This window comes from Stigmatopora argus, chromosome 15 (genome assembly GCF_051989625.1).
Source record: "Stigmatopora argus isolate UIUO_Sarg chromosome 15, RoL_Sarg_1.0, whole genome shotgun sequence".
Lineage (NCBI taxonomy): Eukaryota > Metazoa > Chordata > Actinopteri > Syngnathiformes > Syngnathidae > Stigmatopora > Stigmatopora argus.
In genome coordinates, this window is record NC_135401.1 from 3,803,685 (window position 1) to 3,829,606 (window position 25,922).

A 25,922-nucleotide genomic window follows, 5' to 3' on the forward strand; every position below is an offset into this window, starting at 1 on the left:
ACTTTTTTTCCAGAGTACTTGCCCTTATTATATTCGTAGCATTTCAAAAATGAATCATTTTTTACAGAAAAAAATCATATCCTCCACTTTTAGTCTGTGGGAACAAGAAAACAAGCTGTTTGGGGTTGAGCTGACATTCGGGTTGTGCAATTAACTGAAGATGAGTCAGGGCTGACATTTTGCATTTCTTTTAAATGTAAAACTGTTGTGTCCGTTTATTTTAGATGGTGGAAGAGTGGTTAGCACTTACGCGTGACAGTTCAGAGATGGGGGGTTCGATCCTCGTTCCTGTGTGGATTTTGCATGCTCCCCCTGTGCCTGTGTGGGTTTTTTTCCGGGTGTCCGATTTCCTCCCACATCCTGAAATCATGCACACTAGGCTAATTGTATGCTAAATTATCCCTAGAAATGTGTGATGGGTTGTTTGTCTCATTGTGATTGGCCAGCAATCATTTCAGGGTATACAATGGGCTGGGGTCAACTCCAACACCCCTCGCGACCCTTCCGAGGATAAGCAGTGCGGAAAATGAATATAAAAGAAGCATTATAACACGCGAAAAATCATTGCCCAAAACAAATGTGCTGTGTTTACCATTGAATGATAGGAAATAAAAATAGCATCGCTTGCAGCAACAACAAAAACAATCTGAATTTGCGTATTACAATCATCCAATCTGATATCGTGCTCGGAAAAACTGTCTTGCGGCCAGAGTGGCACTCAACATGGGAGCCTGTTATCATTTCACACGTGGCCAAAAGCAGCAAGTGGTGCCTTGTGAAATGGCCCTGAAAGTGTTGATTCCAGCCTCTCCTTAAAAAAAGCTTAATGCCAGCCATAAAGCACCACGTAACAAGAAGTTTGCACACAATTGGTTTCTAGCTGACTCCAACCACATATGCAATCGTCTATGAACAAGCCACAGCCAGATACTCTATAGTAGTGTAAAACCTAAACCAGCAAACGTGACGATGAGACGGCCTTCTTGTTGCCAGGTGATTATTTAATGCAGTACAGCGTGTTACTAATGAATTGCATTTTAACAGGGCAGAGTAGTTTTTACTGGCCGCGCAACAAGGGTGTGAAAGTGGCTCTCTGTGGGGACCCAGAAAGCTAATGCGTATGCGAAAAGGCTCAAAATGTTAATTGAGCGTTGTACTGTGACCAATCAAAGGGCTTGTAGGCTCGAAGGATAATTCTGAAAAAATAAATCAATAAAAATGGACACAGGCTTAAACTTAGTTGTTTTTCAGTCTCAGCCGTGCCATATGCTGCTTTATTCAAGGTTCCAAACTATGTATTACTAGTTTTTATTTGTTTTTAATTCGGAAAATTCTTTGAATAGGGCAGGGCTCTGTTGGTGTGCAACACAAGATATTTCTATCCGTTAAAATTAATTTAGCTTAGGTTTCAAATTAAATATAGATCAACACAGGATCAGAGCGCCTCTAAACACCAATTTACCTCATAGTGTCAAATGAAATAAATAGAATCCCAACATTTGCGGCTGAAACTTTATCATAAATTAATCAGTGATATGGCCAGCACTCATGAGTTACTTTCTCGGGCCGCACAAAATGATGCGGCGGGCCAGATTTGGCCCCCGGGCCGCTACTTTGACACCTGTGGAATAGGGCCTGCACAAGAAGGTTGAGTTTTGCCTACATTGTTGTTAAAAGGAGCGAGTCAATTAAACAGAGCGTCGCCTTTAACTTAAACGTCAAAATCTGACAAAATATTGAAATAAATGGAGGAAACTATTGAATAAATAGTTATATATATTTTAAAAAATCTGATGAGATGAAAATATATTGGTTAAAACGCTCGCTTCTTGTAACTATTGAATAAATAGTTGTATATATTTTAAAAAATCTGATGAGATGAAAATATATTGGTTAAAACGCTCGCTTCTTGTGGTACAAGAGTAAAATTGTATCTGGAGCTGAGACCAGAAATACATTTGGGAAAACCGCCATTTTATTTGTAACCTTTGGCACAGCTGTAGATGCATAACAAGATACGGTGTTGATTGTCTACAAGATATGCTTGTCCAAGCAAAGCCGCTAATTCCAGCAGAAGGCTGATGAGGGAATGGAAAGCGGCTGGGCCGTATTGATCAATGGTGGACTCTCCTCCCCCCAGTTTAAGTGTTGAATCTTAATGGTTTAGGGTAGAGGGGACTCACACATCTGTCCAGAAGACCGCATTACACATCATTGGGTCTATGGGAAAGTTCAAACTGAATGATAAGCGCAACAAACTGACTTTTTTTTTTATTACGTGGGAATGCTTCTTATTTTTGCAGCATAAATAACAAGGAATTCTGGCAATGCACTGATTGATTGTATGAAGAGCCCAAACCTGTTTCTTATCGGCTCATTGATCCATGTGACAAACGAGACTCACTGAGATCGTGACAGGCAGTCACGACATTATTTGTGCAGTGCAACTCGAAAACAGGGGTGTCAAACGTACCGGGCGGAAACGGGCGGTGCGCTAAGGGGGTCCGATCCAGGCCCGAGGGGTTGTTCTGCCTGACAGGCACTTTGTAGCTTGTTCATAGTATGCATTCAGAATGAAATGTTTTTATTTTTGTTTTTATAGCACCTATAAAACCAGAAATTTGTGAGTTGTGTGATTGAGATGGGGCTCCAGCACCCCCCGCGACCTTTGCGAGGGGTTTAGAAAATGAATGGATGAATATAATTAGCTAGGTGGCAAAAAAAAACAACTAAAGTCAGTGGCCTTCTTCCTCTTGATGGGGGAGAGTGTGGGAGGGCGGGGTTTAACAAATGTGGGAGGAGTCTGAGCACAGTCTGCTTTGAGCGCCTTACGACAACAACCGTGGAAGTAACATACCCAACTTCTCCGCTCTTTTGCGGCGTTTTTTTTTAAACAACGCACGTCGGATCAGGCGCAGTGAGGACGTTTAAACCATGTTTTAGCAGCGGAAACGTTTATCGGTGAGTTTGTAATTTATTTTACTGACACGCGTGAGTTTAGTGCATTTTAATACACATTTGCTTTACAAATGGAATAAGTACATAAAAACAATGTTGCAGCATTAGATCATTCATGCAATTTTTATTATTGATGTTGCAAAAAAAAGGGATCGTTCACGATGTTTGTTCAACAAGTGTGTGTGAGTATAAACAATTTGCATCGTTCCACAAAAAGTTGTTTATAGTCGCTTTAATTTGTGTTTGCTCTTATACACTGTAGGATACGATCTGTTATTATTTTAATGTTGATGGCGTTTTATTTTGGGGTAGAAAAAGAACCAAACATTTGAGTTACAACGATCCATAAATAAATAAATAAATAAGATCAATGTGGTGTGGGAATACAACAGTTGTATTGTAAGATTTAGGCTGCGAAATGGGGAATTCTGTTTGGAAATTGCTTAAAAATGCAACTTTTAGTAGTGAAAACGCTCGTTTGTCTTTAACTTGACAGGAAATTAAATGTAAGCTTTTTAGCCGGGTCATCAACTCCGATCCTTTACTCCGTTTTCCATATTTTCCTTCAACACACCTGAATCAAATTAATTGTTACCAGGCTTCTGCAGAATTTTCTGGATAATCGATCATTGCATTCAAGTGAATTTGATGAGGGAAACATTGAAAAAGAAACGGGATGAACAATGGAATTGGGAGTTGGTGACCCCTCCATCAGAGAAATGGAATAAATTGCTTTTTTCCCCATTCCTGATTTATGATTGCATTGACTGTTGCAGACAAACATCCCAAAACATGGCCACTCGTTGTATTAGAATGTGAGAGTTGATCTCTATTGTTATTTTGCCGTGTGCTGCTTGCAAAGGGCCCTCGAACCCCCATACAGAGGCAACAAAAGGCCACAGCCCCCTCCTCCTTTCTCCCCCTAAATCGGAAGGGGGTGCGACCAGCCTTTTGGTATTTTGGCCTTTGTCGCCATGGCAACCCACAACTGGGAAACTTCTACCTTTTGAACCGAACTGGACCAGGAGGGTGTAAAAATAAAAGCTGTGGCTCATGATTGGGTGTAATCGCTTTTAGAGGTTCTGCTTGGACGCCACCCAAAGTGTGTGCTGATTCGCTCTTTTTGGGTTATTTATGTACTAATTAGAATCGTTAGCGGTCAGTTTATGAGGCATTGAAATTGTGGAAATGCTGTTTACCCCATTTGCCCTGTCGTTAGACTGACTGGGTTCGATGGCGACAGATACGAGACGACGTCCGAGAGGAAAGAGCGGTGGCTTCGTCGTCTCGGACTGTTTAATGGAGCGCCAAGAAGTCGTAATCGCTTTCCGTAATTGTTTTATTTCTGCGTTTGTGCCTCTTTTGGCTGTGGAAACTAACTTGGTGGGTCAGAAGTTGTGGCACCGTCTTCTTATTTTTGTCCCTGCGGTGGACATTTTTGAGGTTAGGAAATGATTTCCACCACACGGAACACCATGTTTGTATTATTTCATTTTTCCTGGTGACGCCGATTGAGTGTGACCCGTAGTTTCCTTGGAGTGGAAAACGTGAGGCTTCTGCTTGTTCTCTTTTGGTGACATGAGGTCTGCTCTCAGAATATGTTGAAAATAAAAAAAAACATGACATGTCAGCCATCTTCTCTTCTTTGTGGGTGGTCGTGCACGTTTTTAGCAGTGACATCATTCCCGCGTAAACTTCTTTCATGCAAATCACTCTTGTTTTTGATGTCAGTTCATTTAGTGTAAATGATGCACAGTGTTCCAGGCCTAATGGACGATGGAAAAATAACTTTTCTTCTCTTTTGATGGTCTGTGTGGCCTGCAGTATATATATTTTTGGATTGTTCCAGCACTCCTGCAGCCTATTAAGAGCTTTGAGACTGTTAATTCTGAAGTTGCCAATGTTTCATGTCTTCTCCCCCTCTGCATTTTTCTCCATATACGGCCAAGTCTGCATGACACTTATCAGGCATGGCTAACATCTGTGCTCCCTGTCACATGGTGGGCTCCTTTGAGGTGGAGGTGGGGCACAAATCTTTCAGAGTGATGATTTCAAATAAATTCCGTAGGACTCTGTGGTTACAATTAGAGATATCCCAAATCCGAAATTAGGCCCAATCATTATTTTTTTAGAGATAGATGTCCAATCCCCAGTCAAACCGTCGCTAGACATTTTCCTCTTTGTTCTGCAGTTTGTTTTAAAAGTGTAAATATAAATACATGACATAGTACTGTATTGGATTTGTATTTTTGTGCAAGATAACAAAAAATATTTTATTGTTTGTGGCACTGAACCCTTTCACTGCCAAGTTATAGACTTTATGTTGAACTGCCTTTGACGGCAATAGACGTCCAATCCGTTTTGACTGGCAGTTTCCCAATCAAACATGATTGGATGTCTATTGATGTCATGGATTTATATTTGCGCTTGTAAAAGAAACTGCAGAACAAAGAGAAAAATGTCTTTTGACAATATAGAAGTTAAAAATTGATCACATTGCATTATTTGTGATATATATTAAAATAATCCAGAGTTATGTAGTAAAAAAATAAAGTATACAATACCTTTTATACTATTTATTTATATTTAGACAAGGTTAACAAACTTTGGAGAAAGAAGCGAGCCTAAAAGTCAAGTAAATCACAATCAAAAGAGCTCAATTGATCCCATTGGGCTATTTTTTATATACATTTATTTACAAGAACTAAATATTCAACTTTATTTTGTGGTGCACAACTCATTTGCAAAACATTTTTTGCCCTTTATACGGATCGAGATTTGATAACGGCAAATCCACACAATCAAAATTGGGAAGTCCTTGTTTTTTATGGTTTGACGATTTGTTTTGCAGCATTGGCCGGCGTGACGGCAAACTCGTGTTTTGTATTTTCTGCTACTGCGGTTTGAATTCTATTTGTCTTGTGTTCACACAGCAGCATCTGGAGAGGTTGCTATAAAAAGAATCTTAACTAGAGGCCGGTGTTGACAGCATCTTGGCCCAAGACTTGTCATTTAGTAAGTCAAGGTCACTTAAAAGACACATGACTTTCTTTGCCCCCACTTTGGATAGTTGCAGGGTTGAAATAATCCTCATATTTTGATGCATCATTCAGTGAGTCTAAAACTTTATTGCACAATTATTTTTTGCATTGACATTTGTCCACTTTGAGAGGATTTACCCAGTCAAGCTGCACTTTGGGTATTTGCTAATGCACAAACGGGAACCTTCTGTCCAAGCTCAACAGCAAAGCAAGGTCTGATCCGGCTGGCAAAACCAGGTTTATGCCCGGTCGTGCTCTCTTAATAGCCTCAAGCCTTCGGTGTGGTGGGGTGGGTAGTTTATTTAAGTACGTTTCAGGGTCACCTGCAAAAAAATGGATAGTCTTTAAGCTCGGTAAAGGAAATGAAGACGGAACGAGTTCAGTCGCTTTAATCATTTGTCACAGGTGTGGGATTAAAAGGTTTTGGATGGATGATTGGAGTTAATGTACGGGGGGTTATTGTGTGTGTGTGTGTGTGGGGGGGGAAATAGCTTTTTGCAGCCATTCACCATCTACGACGGCTACAAACTGGCGATTGAGAATTTTGTCAACATGAGTTGTTTTCAAGCACGTGCATTTGTCTAATAATCTTTCCTTTTGTAGCGCGTGACTAATGTTAAACTAGTAATCTTGTTTATCATGACGTGCCCCTTCCATCCACCCCTTGGGTGACTTAAAACCAGATTAGGTCAATCACAGCACAATCGGATTCATTAATATTCATATTCCCTTGTTCCCGTGGCTATCGTTGTCACTTAGATTCCCCATTGGAAAGGTAAACACAGCTGGTGCCGCAGTCAAATTGGTGGTTGTTAGGGGTTTGCTAGATGCCATATGTTTTTTTTAAATTGTTCTAAGGCACAGGTGTCAAAGTGGTGGCCCCGGGGCCAAACCTGGCCCGCCGCATCATTTTGTGCGGCCCAAGAAAGTAAATCATAAGTGCCGACTTTCTCTTTTAAGCTCAAATTCAAATGAAGATTATAGATGTACTTTATATTTCCTGATTTTCCCCTTTTTAAATCAATCATTGCATGTTGATGCGCCTTAAACTCGGTCAATGTGTTTACATATTATTACATATTTTGGCCTCCCATCTAATATCTGCCTAATTTATTCTGTCAGAGTCACAGAATAGGCTGCAATTTAGCATTATAATGGTCAGCCGATAGACTAGAGAGTCTCCAAAAGGGTTGAATCGGTACCGCTGAGGGTAAACGGTTAATATTTTGTTTGTGTTTACAATTGAAAGCCACTCATTTGTGACAGACCACTGGGAAAGGATTAAACCGTCCGTTTTAGGCGTTGACAATGGATGGACTCATGTTCCCATTGTTGTTCTGTTTAACGTAGGTGGAGTGGAACAGCCAACAACAAATAATTGACAGTGTATCTCAATAATACGCAGACCTCCGGCCAGGCGACTTCTACTGTATCTTGATTACCGCTGAATTGTACAATTTACCTAATGACCGCCTCGTGCTCATGGCTCAGCTGACATGAGCCAATCAGGAATTATTTCCAAAGAAATTCAAATGAAAGATACAACACTTCCACAGGATTTTGTGGAAATTACAAAATAATGTGTCATTATTGCTAAGGTTTGATTTGGAACGAAAATTATTGGAAGTGGTTGTTTTAAAATCACGTAGAAAAGATTTTCTTGACATTTTTTTAACAATCTTCTCAGGCTTGAGCTGTAGGTGGCTTGATCTCCAAGACAGATAATCTCTCCTTGATTTCTTTCTCCCTAAGCTTTGTCATGTTGGCTCAGTCGTTGGGCGTCCAGCCAATGTCAACACATTCTGGTTACTTTAGGTCCCTTGCTACCGTGTATTTACTCTCTGAACATGCTCAATTAAGTCTATTTTCTACAAAAAAGAGGTAAATGTAACCCAAGATCATGTTTCCTGAAGCGATACAATCATCAGGCTTGGTTTACCTGTCAGGCCTCAGCAGTCAGAAAAGGGGAAGTTAGCTTACTGAGAAAAAAAAAAAATTACGATAAGAACTCATCTTTCATCTGGTTTTGCAGTCACTAGAAAATAGATACACAATGAGCCACATTGGTTCTTTGCCTTATATCAGGGGTGTCATTCATTTTAATTTAATCCTAAAACAGAAAGTCGGCACTCACGATTTACTTTCCCCGGCCACACAAAATTATGCGGCGGGCCAGATTTGGCCCCCGGGCCGCCACTTTGACACATGTGCCTTATATCATGGGCGTCAGTTATTTTTTGTCACGGGCCACATTGTAGTTACAGTTTAATTTGAAGGGCCGTATATCTACTATTTTTATTTATTGATATTACATAGTTAGTTATTCGGTTTTTTATAAAACAAATTCTGTGAAGTTTGACTTTTACACCCCAAACTTTATTTTGCCTTGTGTACAGGCTGCCGGCGTGTTTAAGTGTACACAATGTGAACACAAGGTTTTTCTTATCACTCCCAAACATCCACAATTCCGCTGGCAGTGCCAAGACGTAATCCCTTCTTCTCTATTGCGTAAGAACTCTTTGAGCCATAGGTGTGCACCTTCTACTTAAGGAGAGGGTTGGGTTTAAAACTGCAGGTCATAGCTCAGGTTGTTGTTTTTGGCTGGACAACAATCATTTACCAAACACATACACATGTCTGCTGTTTTTGCAGGCAACGCCACCGGCTATTTGTGGCACTTGGTTGATATTCAAGCGGTCATTGGACAGGTTGACTTCTAATTTTCCAGCAGCTCTCAACTAATGTGAGGGTGTATTCATACTAGGGAAGTCCGTAGTTGGCTTTCTTTGGTTTGGACCAAAATACATTTACTTCACATTTTATGTTTTAACTGCAGTTCGTTTTCACGTTGCTTTTTTTTTGCAACGGATTTGACAACTAACCTACACATATGCAAACATAATTTAATCATTGGATAAAAACAGTCTGGGTGGAGTAACACATTAAAAAGCAGCATTATTGGTCATATTGCCTTGAGTCATCCAATGTTTGCGGGACGTTGGGCGATTCAGAGGGAATTGATGAAACGTCTCTTTTACTAGACGACATACACTGCTTTGTATTAACTGCTTTGTTTACAGTCTGATCTGGTCCTGTTTTTTTTTCCTGCGTGCAATTACATTGTACTCATTTGCAAGACTTCAGCTAATTTGTCTATCTGTCTGTTTAGTGTAGAAGTCAGAAACAAGATGATGGAAAAATATTTGGTGGCTTTCCCAGATGTTCTTAAGTGTCTACAGTTTAGACTGAATGTGTGGTAACAGTGGAACACATGACTCACAACTAGAAGGGATGTGCAAAATCAGTCAGCCTAACAACTGCTGTTTGTGTTTGGGGAAATCGTGTGTGTGTGGATGAATAAGGGCTGTGTGGAGAAGGAAATGACCTCACGACAATGTCTGCCGCCACTAACACGTTGGGCAAAAAAGATGAAGAAAGGAAAACTGCTTCTACTTTTAGCAGCTAATATGAATAAAAAACAAGATAAACGTCAACCTCTCTTCCCGGATATGTAATAGAAGTGACAAAACTCTGTGAATATCTGACTAATGTTCTATTATCAGACTAGAAATGAATTGTAGATTGCAAAATGTGGTGAAAGGTCCAAACCTCTAATGGCTTAGTTTTTAATTAAGCGACTGATATGGAGGCTCTGCTATCGTTTGATACGATAATTTATAATATGATGAATGATTCTATTATCTCTTATTGCACATGTGTCAAAGTGGCGGCCCGGGGCCAAATCTGGCCCGCCGCATCATTTTGTGCGGCCCGGGAAAGTAAATCATGAGTGCCGACTTTCTGTTTTAGGATCAAATTAAAATGAAGAGTATAGATGTATATTACATTTCCTGATTTTCCCCCTTTTAAATCAATAATTGTATTTTTTAATCCATTTTTTCTGTGTTTTTAAGTTCAAAAATCATTTTGTAAAATCTAAAAATATATAAAAAGCTAAAATAAACATTGTTTTAGATCTACAAAAAACTGAATATTCAGGGTTTTTAATCCAGTTCTTTTAATCCATTTATATAAAAAAAATCTAAATATTATATCTAAAATGGTCCGGCCCACATGAAATCGAGTTGACCTTTACGCGGCCCGCGAACCAACCCGTGTCTGACACCATTGTCTTAGCGTCTAAACTAAGGCCCGAGGGCCAATTGTAGCCCAGTTATTATTGGACAGCTGCAAATTATGAAAACATGATTGAATTTGGTCCTGAAAAGAAGCTTTACTTCAACTTACATTCTGTTGCACTTCTCAGTTTGAACACTATTTTGAGGTTTCCACCTAAATGGTGCCCTGTTGACTGCTCCTCAACTCCAGTTGGAAGCTTGTGGTTGCGTTCCTGGGTCCTAATAACACTGTGCACACGTCCACGCTCGTGTGCATAGTTTTCAAGTAATAACAATGTAGAGACGTGCCAGGATTTGGGTTTTCCTCTCACCTAAGACCGTTGTTGTTGTGGTTCAAGCGCCGGACTGAAAGCTGTACTTTTGCAGTCACGTTTTATTAATGGCCTTGCTTTTCATCGCCTAAAATGGATTGACTTTTCTCTGGGCTCGTTTATACAGAGACGCTTCCACAGCAACCTGCAGTACTTCCATGTTGCTTTTAATATATGTTTATCTATTTATTGTTTTTACCCGATTCTTTTCTTTTGAAAATGGGATTGAGCTTGATTTCCGTTCACATCATCAGATCTTTATCATGTTAATGTTTTCGTCTTTATTCACTGTATATACATTTGAAATCTTTCTTTAAAAAAACAAAAGTCAATGAAACTAGTAAATAATTTATCCATCCCAGGAATCCTTGGCTTTTCTGATCTTTTTTCAATTGAGCATGTTGCTTTTGGCTCCCCATGCAAAATGCTTTGGCCTTCCACTGGTGGCCCAAGCCAAAATATATACACATCATGAATAATAAGAGGTTTAAAAAGTATTTTTTTTAAAGCAGGGCTGGGTCACAATCATCTGAAGCGGCTTCATACAGTTTACGATTGCTGCTTTCTGCCACCATCGCATTTCTTTCGTTCCATGCTGTGTGATATCGCTTACATCTCCTCACCTCACGGGACCGTTCACTTTAGATCATTTTTGAGTCCAATAACTATCCATCTTACTTCAGTCTCTAACTTTTTCTTAAATCCTTGAATATTTCTGCTTGTCTTGCCTGACCACCAGCATAATAACAACAGAGGATAGCTTGTAATCAGCCATCGGCCTCAAGGGTTAAATATCATCTCTAGTCTTTTTTAGGCCCACCCCTTTTTAGGAGGGAGGGCAGAGAATAATAGCCCCCTTGTCTTCTCATAATGGAACAGCTTGACCTCTCATGATCCCTGTTGGTAGCACATCTGCCTGTCAAATCCCACCAACAGCTCTGACCCACCCCCCCGACAGCTAATTCAATCGTTCCTGGAATGCATCTCACTGATTAGGAATTATTAGGGATGGTCCAAATCTTCTTAGTTTCACTAAAAGCTGTCGATTTAGAGCCCGTTTATGTTGTTGTTCCTTTTAAGCATGATTACTGTGGATCACGACCCAAAACCTTAAAGTGAGTCGAGATGGGGCAGATCCGATCATACATTTTCTCGGTATCGGATAAGGACTCTAAAAGTTCGTAAAAGAGGTGTCTTTCATACCTCGAGTGGAAAAACTGGATCTGGTGAAAAAACCTCAGTCATTGTGCTTTTATTTGAATGTTGTTGGTTAAACACAACGCAGCTTTGTGGAACACCTGCTCAGGATTAGAGGTCCGAGCGGCTCCCGGCTAATTTCTTGAGATAATTCCCGCAGTGAAACCTAATCTGAACTCAAGCCACTTTGACCACTTTTAGACAGAGATTTCAAATGTTGAAACTCAAATCTGCATCCTCTCGTCGGCGAGAAAGATTAATCAGCCGTTGGAAAATCATGTGTGTTATTGTAGGCATTAAAAGACATTTCTCAAGTGGCCTTCCATTTCTAAATGAAATATTAATATTGTTTTTCATCAGGTAAGCTCCAATGCAATCCACATGAAGCAAATGAAAATCGAAATTGAGGAAATTGAGATATCTGGCAACATGTTGACTCACAAGTATGTCAGGGGTGGCCCAAAGTAGAATAAAGTTAGTGTGTGTTTTGTAATCGGTTGTCTTGCCAATTTTATCTATTCTGGGATGCCAGCCTGCTCACATTTCGGCCTTATCTGAATTGAAAACCTATTGACGCGCTTGATAAATTGTAACATTTATTTTATGTCGGACCCATCTTGAAGGTGCATTAAAGTCAGAGAAAGGATGATTTCATAAAATATATTGCTTTGGGCTTTTAGCTACCTTTTGATTAACACTCCCTTCATGGTTTCTTTCCTTTTAGTAGGGCTATGACAATATACCGAGATTGTGATGTCTTCCAAACACTCGGATCGGATCGTAAGTCAAAAAAATCAACATTCGGAGAACGGCTACTGAGTGAGAATCGATCCCACCCATTTTCTTAAACATGTAGATTGCTTCCCATGATTTATTATGCCATCTGGCCAGGGTTTTTGATTTGATAAAACGCCTTTATCTGTTAACATTGGCCTCAAACAGCTTCATTGAGGTCAATGCAGCCCCTTGACAGATAGTCCACACTTATTTAGACCTGTTCTTGTGGTAATGGCCCCTAAAAGCCAATGAGCAGCAGCCTCATTACTTTTGTGACCTTGAAAATGATGAGTAAAGCAAGCCGGCAGGCCCACTGTTTAACCACCCGTAATCGTCTCACAACATCATCTTGGCATTCGCTCTGCCTAAGACTTTGGCACGTGTGACTGATAAAAGTGCTGAGCTCTGACTTACCAGTTGCCTTTGCTGATGTTACTCAGCTTCTAATTTTTATTCCTTGGTTTTTACCAGGTCGTTTGACATTATTGGCCCTAGTCAGACATTTAGATCTTCCTTCAGGTTTTTTTTTTTCAATACCCAATCCTCGTTCACTACATAGGCGCTGCTCACAAAGGTCAACTGCTGCTAGCCTCATGATTTATGAATGCAGCAAGAGATTAATGCATGTTCTCAACACATATGATGGTTAAGGAAACCCACACACAGGATCTCGAATATGCTCTAAGCATCTGGATTAAAGATGGATTCTCTTGCATATTGTGTGAAAGTGTCTTGGTGAAAACTGCAAAGCAACACAGGGTCTGGTCTACTAGCCTAGAAACTGCAGAATGCAATAGCCACGTGTCGTTTTGTTTGGAAAAGCCACAGATTTTACCTTTTACGTCCACACTGGGACCCTTTAAATGATTGATTGTGTTTGCGTCCGTGAATTCCTTCACGCCCCTTTTATCTCTATTTTCTAATGCTTTTTATTGAAAACCGGTGGATAGCCATGTTTCCATTTGGCAGTTCATTTCAATGTTGACTTTTTCCATTGTCTTACTTGTCCAGAATATACGACCCATCCCATTGGAACCAGATGGCACCGTGTCTGATTATCCCTTGGGTTAAGATTGACACGGGGGGGTTAACAAAATGACCCCTCTAAAAATTAACAACCTTGATTATTGACGGTTTTACATTTCGATCCATTTGAGTAGATAATTGTTAAACGCAGCATTGGAGCAGATAAAACTGCACCAAACTTTATCTTTCTTTGTCGAATGATATTCTTGATGCCTCAATGCATTTTGAGTCTTTGAGAAAATCGATTCTGTTTTATGCAGGCGCCTCTCCTGCTCTCAAATGCCCGTGACTCAATTACGGCTTTGAAACCTGTGGCGAAAGCGTTTGGACCCCCAGCATCTGAATTTCATTGTGCTGCCTCGGTCAATGATCTTTGATGGCTTGTCCTTAGGGAGCCCCGAGTGAGTCTCACCCCGCCATTTTACGGCGACTTTGCTCATGAGTAAGTGAACGTTATTAATCACTCTACAGACCTGATAGATGATACTCGCCCAGCGATGCCTCCGCCCATTCCAGTGTACACACACTTTAATGTGAAAGGAATGAAGTCACAATGTTTAAGAGGATGGAATAGTTTTATTAGCGTATTGGCTGGTCATGCCAATTATAATATTTTGTCAAGGTTGAACGTCTTATTTTTGGCTCGCCACTCGGTCTTAAGCATTTTTCTGTTGCTTTATCAGTGAGAAGACATGCAAAGGTCATGTTTGCGTCTTTTCTTTTCTAATCTGACCCTGTGCTTCCACATGTTTCATATGCATGACCTGTCACTCACTGAATTGCTTTGTCGCCACCTACATTCCTCGGATTTTGTAGCTATCTTCTTCAAAGCAGCCACATGCGCTTGCTTTGATTTCACTTTGGAGTGGACAATGTGGCAATAACATGAAACCACTGGGCTGTGATATGCTGCTCCTTTTAAGATGGATGCATCTGTTGATTAGCACGTCCGCCTCGCAGTTCTCAGATCGAGCGTTCAGTCCCTGGTGGGTTCCGACCTTCCTGTGTGGAGGTTACATGTCCCCCCACCACTGCGTGGTATTTTTTCTGAGTCCCTGCTTTCCTCCCACATCTTAAAGATATTGGATAACTTTTATTCATCCCGTATTCGGGAAATTTCATTGTGACAGTAGCAAGAAAAGGCATAGTTATAAGTTAGACAATAATAATAATAATAATAATAATAATCGGACATAGGCCATGTCGTCATTACCACAACACAAAAAAGCCTACTTGTCATCACACGCAGAAACTGCGTGTGACGAAATTGATGGTGCTTCTCCATAAGCTACGTTTAATCGGCAAAAGACCTAAATAAGTGTAAGTTACGGACTTGTAATTTGTCATTCCGCTGTTGTGGATACAGGTCGCTTACCTCTCGATTACATACAGGTCGCTTGAGCAAAAAAATGCCAATACAGTCGCAAAGGCCGCAGAACGACAAAGCAAAAGCACAAAGTATAAAGAAAATCAAAGTAAATGGGATCATTAAGAATCACCAAATCAAATCATAAAGACAGAAAAGCAGCAAAAACACAAAACGAGCAAGAGTGGACGGAGCTACCGCCACCGGCTGCCACTTGAACGGCGCCATTTTGGTTGCGGTAGCAAAAACGGATACAGACTCAAAAGATTGCATTCTATGCAACGCAAGATGCATTTTAAGCTCATTTATTACTTTAAATTGTCCTTTGCTATGAGTGATTGGTTGTTCGTTTCCTTGTGCTCTGCGATTTGCTGGCAACCAATCCAAGGTGTCCCTTGCTTACTGCCCGACAGTTATAGGCAGAAAAATGAATACATAATGGTAATTATTAGGGATGCGCAAAAGCTTTTATACCACTCTATCGGAATGGATAACTGATTCACAAAATACTTTCTGCATTTTTTTATTCTGAGACATGCATGGCTATTATTATACAGTACCAAGAATCTGAATTGTTAAAAAAAAGTTAAGTGGTTTAACCTAACCACCAAAATACTTGACCTCTGATCCTCATTCAAACCAAGCTGGTCTTTAAGTGAATTCCGTCAGTTGTCAGCCGCACATTCCCACTGAAAGTCGTCCTTCAACGAGGCATCTGGAGACTACATGGATTTAAATGTATGTTTAGGGGGTGTAACGGAGAACTCATTTTTGCTGACATGACCAATGAGGCTCATTTATGGCGCCCATTCTCATGTGTCTTTTCAGAATTGGCGTCCCACTTGGCAAATCATAAATAGCTCAAAGCCATGTTGTCTCGTGGGGGAGATGTGAAGTATTAGTGTGCTCAAAGAATTCCCATATTTGTAACCCCAAGCTCGCCATTTGTCAGGCAGTATCCCACGAGCATCATCCTCCTCAGCAGGATTTTGTTTTCATTAAATACGGATTATTGAAAGTAATCGCTGGCTAAATGTGACATCATTTAACATCTACATGGAAGTTCATGTGTTCTAACAGTTTAATGCTAATCCATCAGAATACAAGTAGCTTTGGAGTGATTTGCTGCATTTAAATGAATTTAAGATTTGGGATTTTTTTGGGTAGCTTTTCAGGCTACTGAACAGTATTTTCTGTCATTTGCTCCTCTCAGTCCAAATGGATTGGACATCTGTCGCCATCAAAGGCAGCTAATGAGTCAATACTTTAACAATTTAATCAAATACATTATAAAAACCTGATCTTTTTTTTAACCCAATTCCAATCCTCTGAAATGACAATTTTTTTTCTTAGTTGCTGCGAAAATCAAAATTTCTTATTCACATAAGTCTATATAATAGTAAGCCAATTTATTTCTGTTTGGAATTGATCTCATGTATTTTCAATGTGGTTTGTCCTCATGCAAGTTTACAATTGAATCAATGTTTTAACATATGTCTTCAGCACCTGCTGTCTATGAATATGCATCAGATTGGCACTCTTCACCTTCCCTCTTTTTATGCGTCCTACCCTCACCCTCAAGTGCGTTGTTCCCTAACCTTTGCGCAGACAAAGGGCTTTGAGAGGAACCCAGACTCCTCCGCATCATCTATTGTATTGCCAACAATGTTGTTTAGCTCTAATGAGTCGTGCTGGGCCTGAAGTTATCATGTCAGACAGCAGGCTGACGGATGCTTATTGGACAGCTGCTCCTAAAGAGTAGCTTGGCTCTGACTTTGAAAAGGTGATAACAAAAACACTATAATATTTCACGGTGACACACTGTTTGGAGTCTACTTGGTCGGTTTACCTGTGCAGGTGTTAACCACCAATTTCCGACCTCTATGCAAGATGAATAAATGAGTATTTCCTATCCTTTAATGCTGTAGCAAACCATTCAGTATGAGAGTACTTCATACAGTTGAGTTATCTTTACAATCCAAACAGCAATAAAGTATCGTCAATTCCTCCCACATAAAAAAAACATACATGCTAGGCTGGTTGAACTCTTTAAATTGTAGTTGGGAACGGTTGTTTGTCTCCTTGTGCTCTGCAATTGGCTGGCAACCAGTTCAGCCTGTCCCTTTATCTACTGTCCACGGTTGGCTGGGATAGGCTCCAGCACCCCGTGACCTTTCTGTTTTTAGCTCCCCCTAGTCAACATTCAAGCTTTCGGTAAAGAACACCCAATGTTAATCACCCCCTGCCGGCGTCCTTTGCTTCTCTGTGTCGCTTTTTAAATGGGCCCAACTCAATTATGTGACCACAGTTATGCGAACCAGAGACAAACGGAGGCCCGCATAGAGTTTGAAACCACTGGCGGTCTCAAATGTGTCTCCACTTGGGTAGGGCTTAGTCACAACATTTCAAAAGCATCTCCCAAATTCCACCAGCAGGGAATGTTTAGTCCTTTACTTGGACAAGCGCTACATTTGTCCCTAGAAAATAGTTTTGCTGGGTTGTCGACTCGACTGTTACCTGACACAGACTAACCACACACAGACTCAGCGCTCCGCCTCGTCTTCCGACTGGGACCGTTGTGCTTTTTCCGGATCACACAAGGGCTCCAGTCATGTTACCCCTCCCCGCCGCCTGTAAAGCAGCGCTCCAGCCACTCCACGCCTCCTTGTCTCGCCCAGTCTTTCAGACGGCTATGGAAAATTGCCTTGGCTGCAGCAAGTCATGCATCCGCCTCCAATTCAGAGCCAACGGAAAAAAAGGGCTTATATACCGAATAGGGAAAAACTACTGGCTGGAGTGGAGACTCTTAATTGATGGAAGCTATAAAACGTTTCTTCCTTCTTTTTCGAAGAAAGTTGCTTCTGTTGAGAAGTTTTCTCCCGCTTGCCTCGTCTGCGCTCGTAACCCAGGGTTACGCTAGAAAGACCGTGATTCGCCGCCGCCTTGGAGAAGGGAGGGAGTTTCCACGTGTCTTCTAGTGTGCGTGTGTGGTCGTATGTCAGTCAGATGCAGCGTGTCTATTGCCTAAAGGCAAGCCTTTGTGGGGACACCACTCTCAGGTGGAAGAACAACAGTGAGATTTTGTCGTGCTTTGAGATTAAAGGGCGCCACAGCAGAGGTAGGCTGTCCGATAGGTTTTTATCTTTTGTTTGTCCTGTATTTAGCGGTGCCTGGGGAGAACCACTTGTTAATATGCTACGGTGTTTCCACGTGTACATCAATTTTCCAACAAAAGTAAGGAATGTGAATTACGATAAGGGTTCCTTCCAATGTGTGATTTAGTTTATGTATGAAACTTGTTTTTTGTATGTAGATTTGATGCATGGCTTCAAAGAGTTTTCTTGTAAGCACAGATAGTCAATAGCTTTTCACAACAGTTTTTTTTGTAATGCTGCTCAGCCTGTTTGGGTTGGGACCACCAAAGGGCGCCGAATTTGCGCATACCTTTTGAAGTGTCCAAGATCTATGGATCACTTAACGACCCCCTTCCCCCAGTCAGTTATATCAAGTTGTTGTCAGCAGAAACCGAGAGAGACTAAAGTGCTCATTCTAAATGATTGTCGACGTCACAGTTCAAAAGAGATATTGGTCAGGCCTATTTGCAAGGGACGGTCTTGTTGTGCAATGCTTTCAACGTTTAAATTTTTCAAATGACTGGACTTTTCAACTATGATTCATACATTGGCAGTTTTCCCAATGGTGAGGTTCAAATGACAAAAAAACAAGCACAGGACGACCCGTGTTGTTTACTTGTGTCATATTTGTATCCTGTTGTTTTCTTACAAAAAGAACAAATGCGGTTTTGCACAAGTTGGATTTTAAGCTGCGTCTGACAGCTATAAAAGGACGCTCGCCTTTCTTGGGGCTTACGTGAGAGGCGGACCCCGTGACTGCGATTGGACAGGAAGAAAGCTCTGGGACTATGTAAACACTCACTATTAATAACAGATGACCTCATTGTTTCAAACTCAAAAAGCACATGCCGAGGCCCGAAGAAGTCATTGTTTAAAAACTGAGTACGTAAGCCATTCTAGCTGTCATTTGTGTTGTGAACAAATGAGTTGTGCAAAATTATATATTTTTTGCCTTCATCATCTTTCTTGGAGGAATGTTTTTTTTTTTCCAAGGCGTTGCCACAATGCTCTTTTGTGAAAATTGCATAATTATATCGCTGACTTCTGCTTTTAGAGCCAAAAAATTGCCTTGCTTGCCGAGCTGCAATAACAATAGTCGGATTTGAACGTTACTTTTTGAAGAATTCGCCTCCTAAACCAACCGTCTGTAGCATGTGGAGCTTTTGCCCGCTTCAGACCCCCAACTTCAGACCCAACACAAAGTGCCAGACTAAACACGAAGCTTACGTCGAAGCGATTCAAGGACAGCGGGAGAAGAATGCCAGGTCACGGGGTGTGTCGCGGAGCGTCGGGGTCTTTGGCCTCTGAGCAGATGGTCTGCAGGAAATCCATTGAGGAGAGCCAAGGGAAGAGAAGGAAGGAGGGAGGGTTCAGCTAAAAGCCTGGCTTGTCCTATATGGCGAAAAAATCGCACAATAGCCTAGTTGAAGTCACAGCAGAAGGTGAACGTGTGTGTGTCTGTTTCTGTGTTGGAACGCCTTCTTTCACTTTGCTCTCCTCTGCCTGAATAAACTTTGCAAGAAAAGTGTCCGAAGCAAAAGAATAAACATTGTTATTGACAGCTGACTTGCCATCTAACACAATCAGGACTAATCTTTGATAGGCAGCCATGTGCACATGGTATTAAGACCAGTTCTTTTACAAGCATACGTATTACGGTATCACTCATGAAGCCTCAAAAATGAAATATTTGAAGAAAAAAAATGGGTTAAAAAAGATAATTCCCTCCTCCCTAATTCAATGTATTTTATTTCCAAGCACAATCCAGTACTGTATATATTTTTTTACCATATTCAGTTTTTTTTTTTAATTGAGTAGTTAGTGCTTTTTATGTGTTTCTATTCACACTTGATGTTTTTACCTCCCAATGACAAATTTGTGTTGTCTGTTTCAGATGCGCGAGTCTACAAATCAAAGCATTTACACTGAGACATGAGGTGTAGAAATCTCACACCAAGGCGGACAAACTTGAGGCACTGAGGTGAGTTCAAGGGCTTCATACTGTGTGTAAAACATGGTTCTGAACTCCAGTCCCTTTTATTAATACCAATTTGAAAGCACATAAGCATCGCTTACCAACACACAGCTTTGCTTTGAAACACCATCCAATAAGCCTTTACTGATCTAATGCAACAACATAAAGGCAACTTCGTTCTGCCTTTGATTGACATTGGTTAAAAAAATGTCTTTATTACTTTCAACAAGCAGACCAGACTATTTGCTCACAGTAAATGCAAATCTTGTATATGTCATTTTGTGGAGGAGTCCTGATGTCTTTAATTTTCTTGGACTCCTGCACGCATTCATAAAATGAACAAGAAAAGATGAAGCAAACGGATGAAATACTTTCTATTTGTCTTAAATATCCTGTTGTTTAGATTTAACTGATTTGCAAGTCTGCAGCTATGTACTTATTCTATTTTTAATTGTGTGGAGATGAGCTGGCAATAGGTCATGTTATTTTTTACAATTACATAATCTCAGTATAACTGGGTGTTGATTTGTATTCCAGGGGGGCATAAATGGGAAACTCTGAGAGCCAATACAGCATCCAGGGCCTTAAAGCCCCCGGCTTTGGTTTCTCTGGAACACAGAAGCCGTACTCGCTAAAGCTCGGCCCGGCCGCGGACGACCCGCTGTCGCCTCACGAGTGGTGGAAAAGCGCCCCCGTGAGCTGCGGCTATAAAGCCAAATGCGTCAGCCGAGGTTGCCTCTCCCCCCCGAAGACCCGACAGCCCTACTCTGCCCGCCACAACGACTGCGTCTCGAGGGGCGCCAGGTGCGGCCCCAACGAACACCGCTGGCATCGCTCGACCGGATGCGGAATACGCAAGCGCCACGTGTCGGACGACTACGAAGATAATCCGTACGGAGCGGAGGTCCATAGCCGTACATTAAATGGTCCGAGAGACAAACAGGAGGTCTTAGAGAAACAGAGTAGCCCGAGAGTGGTCATCAAGAAGGACGGCAGCCTGAGAGTAGAATTCACCAACAACTCCGGTGGCGATTTCCTCCTGGACGAAGTCTCCGGTCCCGTACAGCTCCTCAAATTCTCGTCTAATCTGGACTCTCCCTCTACCTCGAGTCTGCCCGGTTCCGGCGGCAGCGAACCCGACGGCGTGCACGGCGGTCCTCCGCCAGCTTCTACCTCCTCCACCGCCAGAACCAGTAAAGGGAGTTCTCTGAGCTCCGATGGTTCCTGGTATGATTCTCCTTGGGGGGTCAGCGCTGAACTTTGCGATCAGGACCAATCTTGCTCTTCTATCAGGACGCAAGTACATTCTCCTCTACACCAGTATGACTCTTTCACCGAGCACTCTTCTCCTTTGCCCATCTTTTATAAAGACCCCACAATGGCTGTCACCTTCCCCATAGCCAAAGACATGTCCTCCCATTCGGAGGCAGCTCCGATCGACCAACAGCTACATGGAGCCTCCCTTGCTTCGGTTTCAGATGTTCCCTTGGAAGAAGAATCCCTGGAGGCCCCCCAGTTTTCATCGTACACCTTGCCTTGTCGGAGATCCAAAGCTCACGCCGCGTACGAGGGCCTGGATCGATACCCAAACCAGGAACAGCATCGCGAGCGATCTGGATCCGAGTTTGGCTTCAACAAGAAGGCTTCCTTAAAAAAACACATCCGACGTTTCAGTGACTGGACTGGCAGCCTCAGCCGTAAAAAGAGGAAGACTCAGGTAAGAATCTTTAACCCGCACTTTTTTTCGTTCACTGTGTTCTGCATAGCCTAATCGTTTATTAAATGAAGAGGTCTCTACTAATAGCTTAGTTTATATTTTCTCTCTGGCATTAGCGTCTCTGTACAAGATCTGGTAAAAACTGAGCACATGATGGACTTGGGAAGAAAGAGACTACTGTTTAATTGTATTTCGTTTTGTATTTTAGGCTATAACAAACACTCGTTTTGATCGTTGAATAATCAACCATTATTTATGCCGTTAGTTACTGTTACACTCATCTGGGTCAAAAGTTTTAGCTGTAAATGTCCATTGGAAGCAAATGGAGCTTGTTTTATGGCTGCTGTAAATCGATACTTGTTCCATTCCTTGTTCGAGTGAGAGAAGGTTTTGGCATTTACTACAAAGTCAGTTGCTCTGCTCATGAAAGTTTTTAGGAACCTTGTCATATTATTCTTCAAAAACCAAGTTGTATCCACGCTAAACATTCCATTTGACTGACTTGGAGACCAGTTGGTTCTGTTTTGGCCTACATTTGTAAAACTCTAACGGCTTTTTAGAAAACTACCAAGAGAATAGCTGTAAGCCTTTGATAGGCTCTATTGGATTGAAATTTAATCCGATTTAACCTCATCCTTCTAATGTTAATGAATCATTTGCGGTTGTTCCGCTTACAGAATCTTTGGGCTTTTTTTAATCGCTTTTATATCAAGTCTGCTAATGGGAATTGATGTTCAATCAGGGAAGTCTCTCAGAAAACTAAATAAAACGCCATTTTAACAAGATCACCTTTTTGCTATAATTTAGATTTGCAAGTAATGTTTGTTTTCTCTGTATATTTTATTATGGCTTTTGCTTAACTTTTCAATTAACTAAATTTACAGATTTTCAGCCAAACCCAGAGATTTTACTCAATTTTAACACAAGCTATTACAATAAATTGGCTGCTATGTTAAAAGGTATTCTAATACATATATTTGGCTTCTTATTTCTGAGCAACTTTCACTCTATTATTCGTGCCTGCCGAGTTTAATAACTCGTAATGGAAGTTATATATCATACACTGATTTATAGAATTTTTTTCCACCCCCATCAAGTTATTATCTTGCCTCTGGAAATCCCATTTACTTTTAGCTTAGATTTGATTGCGGGTCTTAGACAAGAGCTGAGATAGTTAGAAATTCATAGTCCACAGCTCCGTGAATCTAAAGCATTTGGTTCTTCTCCAGTTTTCCAGTTTAAAGGTCACATGGTCACTAAAGAACCTGCTTTAAATGAGGAACATGTGTTTGGAACTGACTTTTGGCTGCTCAATGTTGTAAAGAATAGGTGAAAAGTACTTTTCCTGCCAATAAATCTGCTTGCTGGCCTTTTTGGCGTAAAGATGGGGAGGAGGTTTAAGTGGAACCTGTTTCAATCCAAAAAAAAGGAAAATAAGCGGAGTACAGTGCTTGACTATTTACGTTGAGAGCTGCACATATTGTATCAGTCCAAATTCGATGAAACAATCAATTCAAGTACAGGTAGGCTTGGCTTCATCATTTTTGGAGAGTGCGTTTCCATCAAGTTTTCATTTGGGGAAGAATGAAGCCACTCCAGGCCATAAATGATGTGAAATTGTCTGAGCCTGGAGGCTTTCAACCTCCCCAGGTGCTATTGCGAGAAATTTGCCCCGCTTTCACCACCTCCTGAAAGATCAAGCCCCTGTAACGCAGACTTTGAAGTAGGTTTGAGAGATTTGACTAGATGCTCTGAAAATTTCCTCTTCAACTTTGCAGTGCCTCCCGGCTAATGAGAAGTACACAGTTCAAGTTCCAATTCAGACTCACAAAGCCTGACATACTCACGGAATGATTGAGGATGCTCGAGGCAAAAAGGGCGGAACGATATTGGAACAAACTGGCATTACGATTGTTTTCTCTTTTTTTGGGAGGGGGATGTTTGCGATATATTGGGATGTAAGAAATTGATTTTTGGGGGTGTTGGGCATATGTCTTTTTCCTGTTTAGGTCCACAGAATTAAACTTTGGCAATTGTTAGAAAAATCAGAAATTCAACTTTTTAAAAATGTATTGATTCCTGTTGATAAAGCTTTGATTAGAATAACTGTAAATTGGTAATTTTACGATTTTTAAGCTAGTTGTGTGCTTTAAAAAAATAAAAATAAAAACAAACCAGGTTATTTTAAAAAGGTCTAATACAATTTAAGTAAGTAACTGGTTCCCTTCAAAGTGCAACAATTTAAACCAATTATAAAACTTCAAGCTTTTATTTGCATTGTAGTGATTGCTGACTTATACGCTGCTTTATTTTACTATTTGTCCTATCAGGAGACCAGGTACAAGGATCCGAGCGATGTCTCTGACAGCGGCGTTGACGGCCTGACCACAGACACCAACTCTCCATCTCAGACGTCAAGTCTGCTGTGGTTCCCAGGTGCGCCACGGACTCAATCCTCAGGGGCTATTCACCAATCAACCAATGACGGCCTGCGGCAGAATATTTACGAGAACTTTATGATGGAGCTGGAGATGGGTGGCGGGCACGGAGGAAACGAGAAAAGAGACACTTCTACGGGGGACGACGAGGGGGAGAGCAGCAGCGAATCAGGAGAAGGCTCGCTGGAGCAACTGGACCTGCTGTTTGAAAAAGAGCGAGGGGTGGTCAGACGGGCAGGTTGGCTTTCTTTCAAACCTTTAGTGACGCTACAGAAGGACCGGAAACTGGAGCTGGTGACACGGCGCAAGTGGAAACAGTACTGGGTCACCTTGAAAGGTTGGCTCTTCTTTTGCTTATTTCAAATGGAAATTTGGTCACACACGGGATGACTTTATTCATCATCTTTTTGAATTTTATCCTCTTAGGATGTACGTTACTATTCTTTGAAACGTACAATAAAGGGTCGCCTGAGCAAGAGCTGTCACCTCGCTACTCTCTACTCGCCGAGGACAGCATCGTCCAAGCTGTGCCCGAGCATCCCAAAAAGGAGAATGTCTTCTGCCTCAGCAATTCATATGGAGATATCTATCTCTTTCAGGTGAATATCTTGAAATATAGTCATGGCTAGATTGCACCCTGGCGAGTCGCCCACAAAAGGAACTTATTGTTGTCTCTCCTGCAGGCCAGCAACCAGACCGACCTAGAGAACTGGGTGACCGCCATCCACTCGGCCAGCGCCTCGCTGCTGGCCAAGCGCCAGGGAAAGGAAGATACGGTACGTCTGCTGCGGAGCCAGGTCCGCGGCCTGTTGCAGAAGATTGACATGGACGGGAAAATGAAGAAAATGGCCGAGCTCCAGCTGACTGTTGTCAGTGATCCCAAAAACCGCAAGGCCATTGAAAACCAGGTGAGCTGATTCTCAAAGATGGAACTGGTATTGCGGTAGCAGTAGGCAGAAATCTTACTGGAAGAATTTTAGAGCTTCTCCTTGGGGTGCATTTCATGGAAGCTAAGATTAATTTTACACTCTGAGAATACCTATGTGGCTTTTTTGCTGTGCTTTTTTTAGAACACTGTTTTTTTATGGCTTCAACTAGAATCTTATTTTAAATGTCCTAAATGCTTAAATCCCCCGATGCTTTAAAAGGGACCCTGGGGAACATCTTTCTCGCCAGGTATTGGATTAGGATTCCAGATGTTTCCTAGTAATAAGCCCTTCGCCATTATTATTCCCTTATTACTACTTGAAGCTAGGGGGAGGATTGGTAGGACAGACTTATGTTGGAGGCTTTACAATGTGCTCCGTGTTATGAAGGCTAAGATCGAGGGATGTTCCGATTGTTTATTTTTGCATGGGAGTCGAATCCGAGTCACCTGATTTCCAGATCATATACATAAATATACTTGAATTTGTGCCATGCCATCTGTTGTTGTGTACTTTTTTAACTGTACTTTTAAAAGGAAAATCCCTCAAATTCAACTCTGCATTTGAGAACATCCATGTTAGGTGGAGAGCTAAGTGCATTGTGATGCCGCGCTCATATGTTCCCAATTAGCCCGTGTGCCATCTCGCAGTAGGTTCAGATTCAGACGCGGTTTGGGAGTCAATGATAGGGTCAGAGGTGTATGCTACCCGTGACTTTTGATGTCGGTGCCCAGAGGCTGATGAGAGATTGAAGCTTCTGTTTGGGTTGTCCAGAACTAACGGCGCACGACTTTGATGTGCCCTTCCACATCATCTGACAATGTTTATAGACACCCGTGCCAGCAGACTGCCGGTCTGCTTTTGGCTCTTCTGATCGCATTGCGTTGGAGAGTTTTGTTGGACGATGGCTTTTATGC

General features: G+C 41.5%; 2 protein-coding genes across 2 annotated transcripts in view; both read left to right on the top strand.

Annotated features, from left to right (window-relative positions):
• scaf8 (SR-related CTD-associated factor 8) overlaps positions 1-20,521 on the top strand; it is a 43,558-nt gene extending 23,037 nt beyond the window's left edge. Inside the window, exons 21-22 of the transcript XR_013305235.1 lie at positions 19,844-19,930; positions 20,462-20,521. The gene's annotated coding sequence lies outside the window, so the exon portion shown is untranslated. The remainder of the gene's footprint in view (positions 1-19,843; positions 19,931-20,461) is intronic.
• The window catches only part of tiam2a (TIAM Rac1 associated GEF 2a), a 53,455-nt gene continuing 30,431 nt past the window's right edge, over positions 2,899-25,922 (top strand). Inside the window, exons 1-6 of the mRNA XM_077621168.1 lie at positions 2,899-2,961; positions 19,844-19,930; positions 20,462-21,641; positions 23,972-24,416; positions 24,506-24,678; positions 24,763-24,987. Of these exons, the coding sequence (XP_077477294.1) occupies positions 20,472-21,641; positions 23,972-24,416; positions 24,506-24,678; positions 24,763-24,987 (2,013 nt within the window). The 5' untranslated portion in view covers positions 2,899-2,961; positions 19,844-19,930; positions 20,462-20,471. The remainder of the gene's footprint in view (positions 2,962-19,843; positions 19,931-20,461; positions 21,642-23,971; positions 24,417-24,505; positions 24,679-24,762; positions 24,988-25,922) is intronic.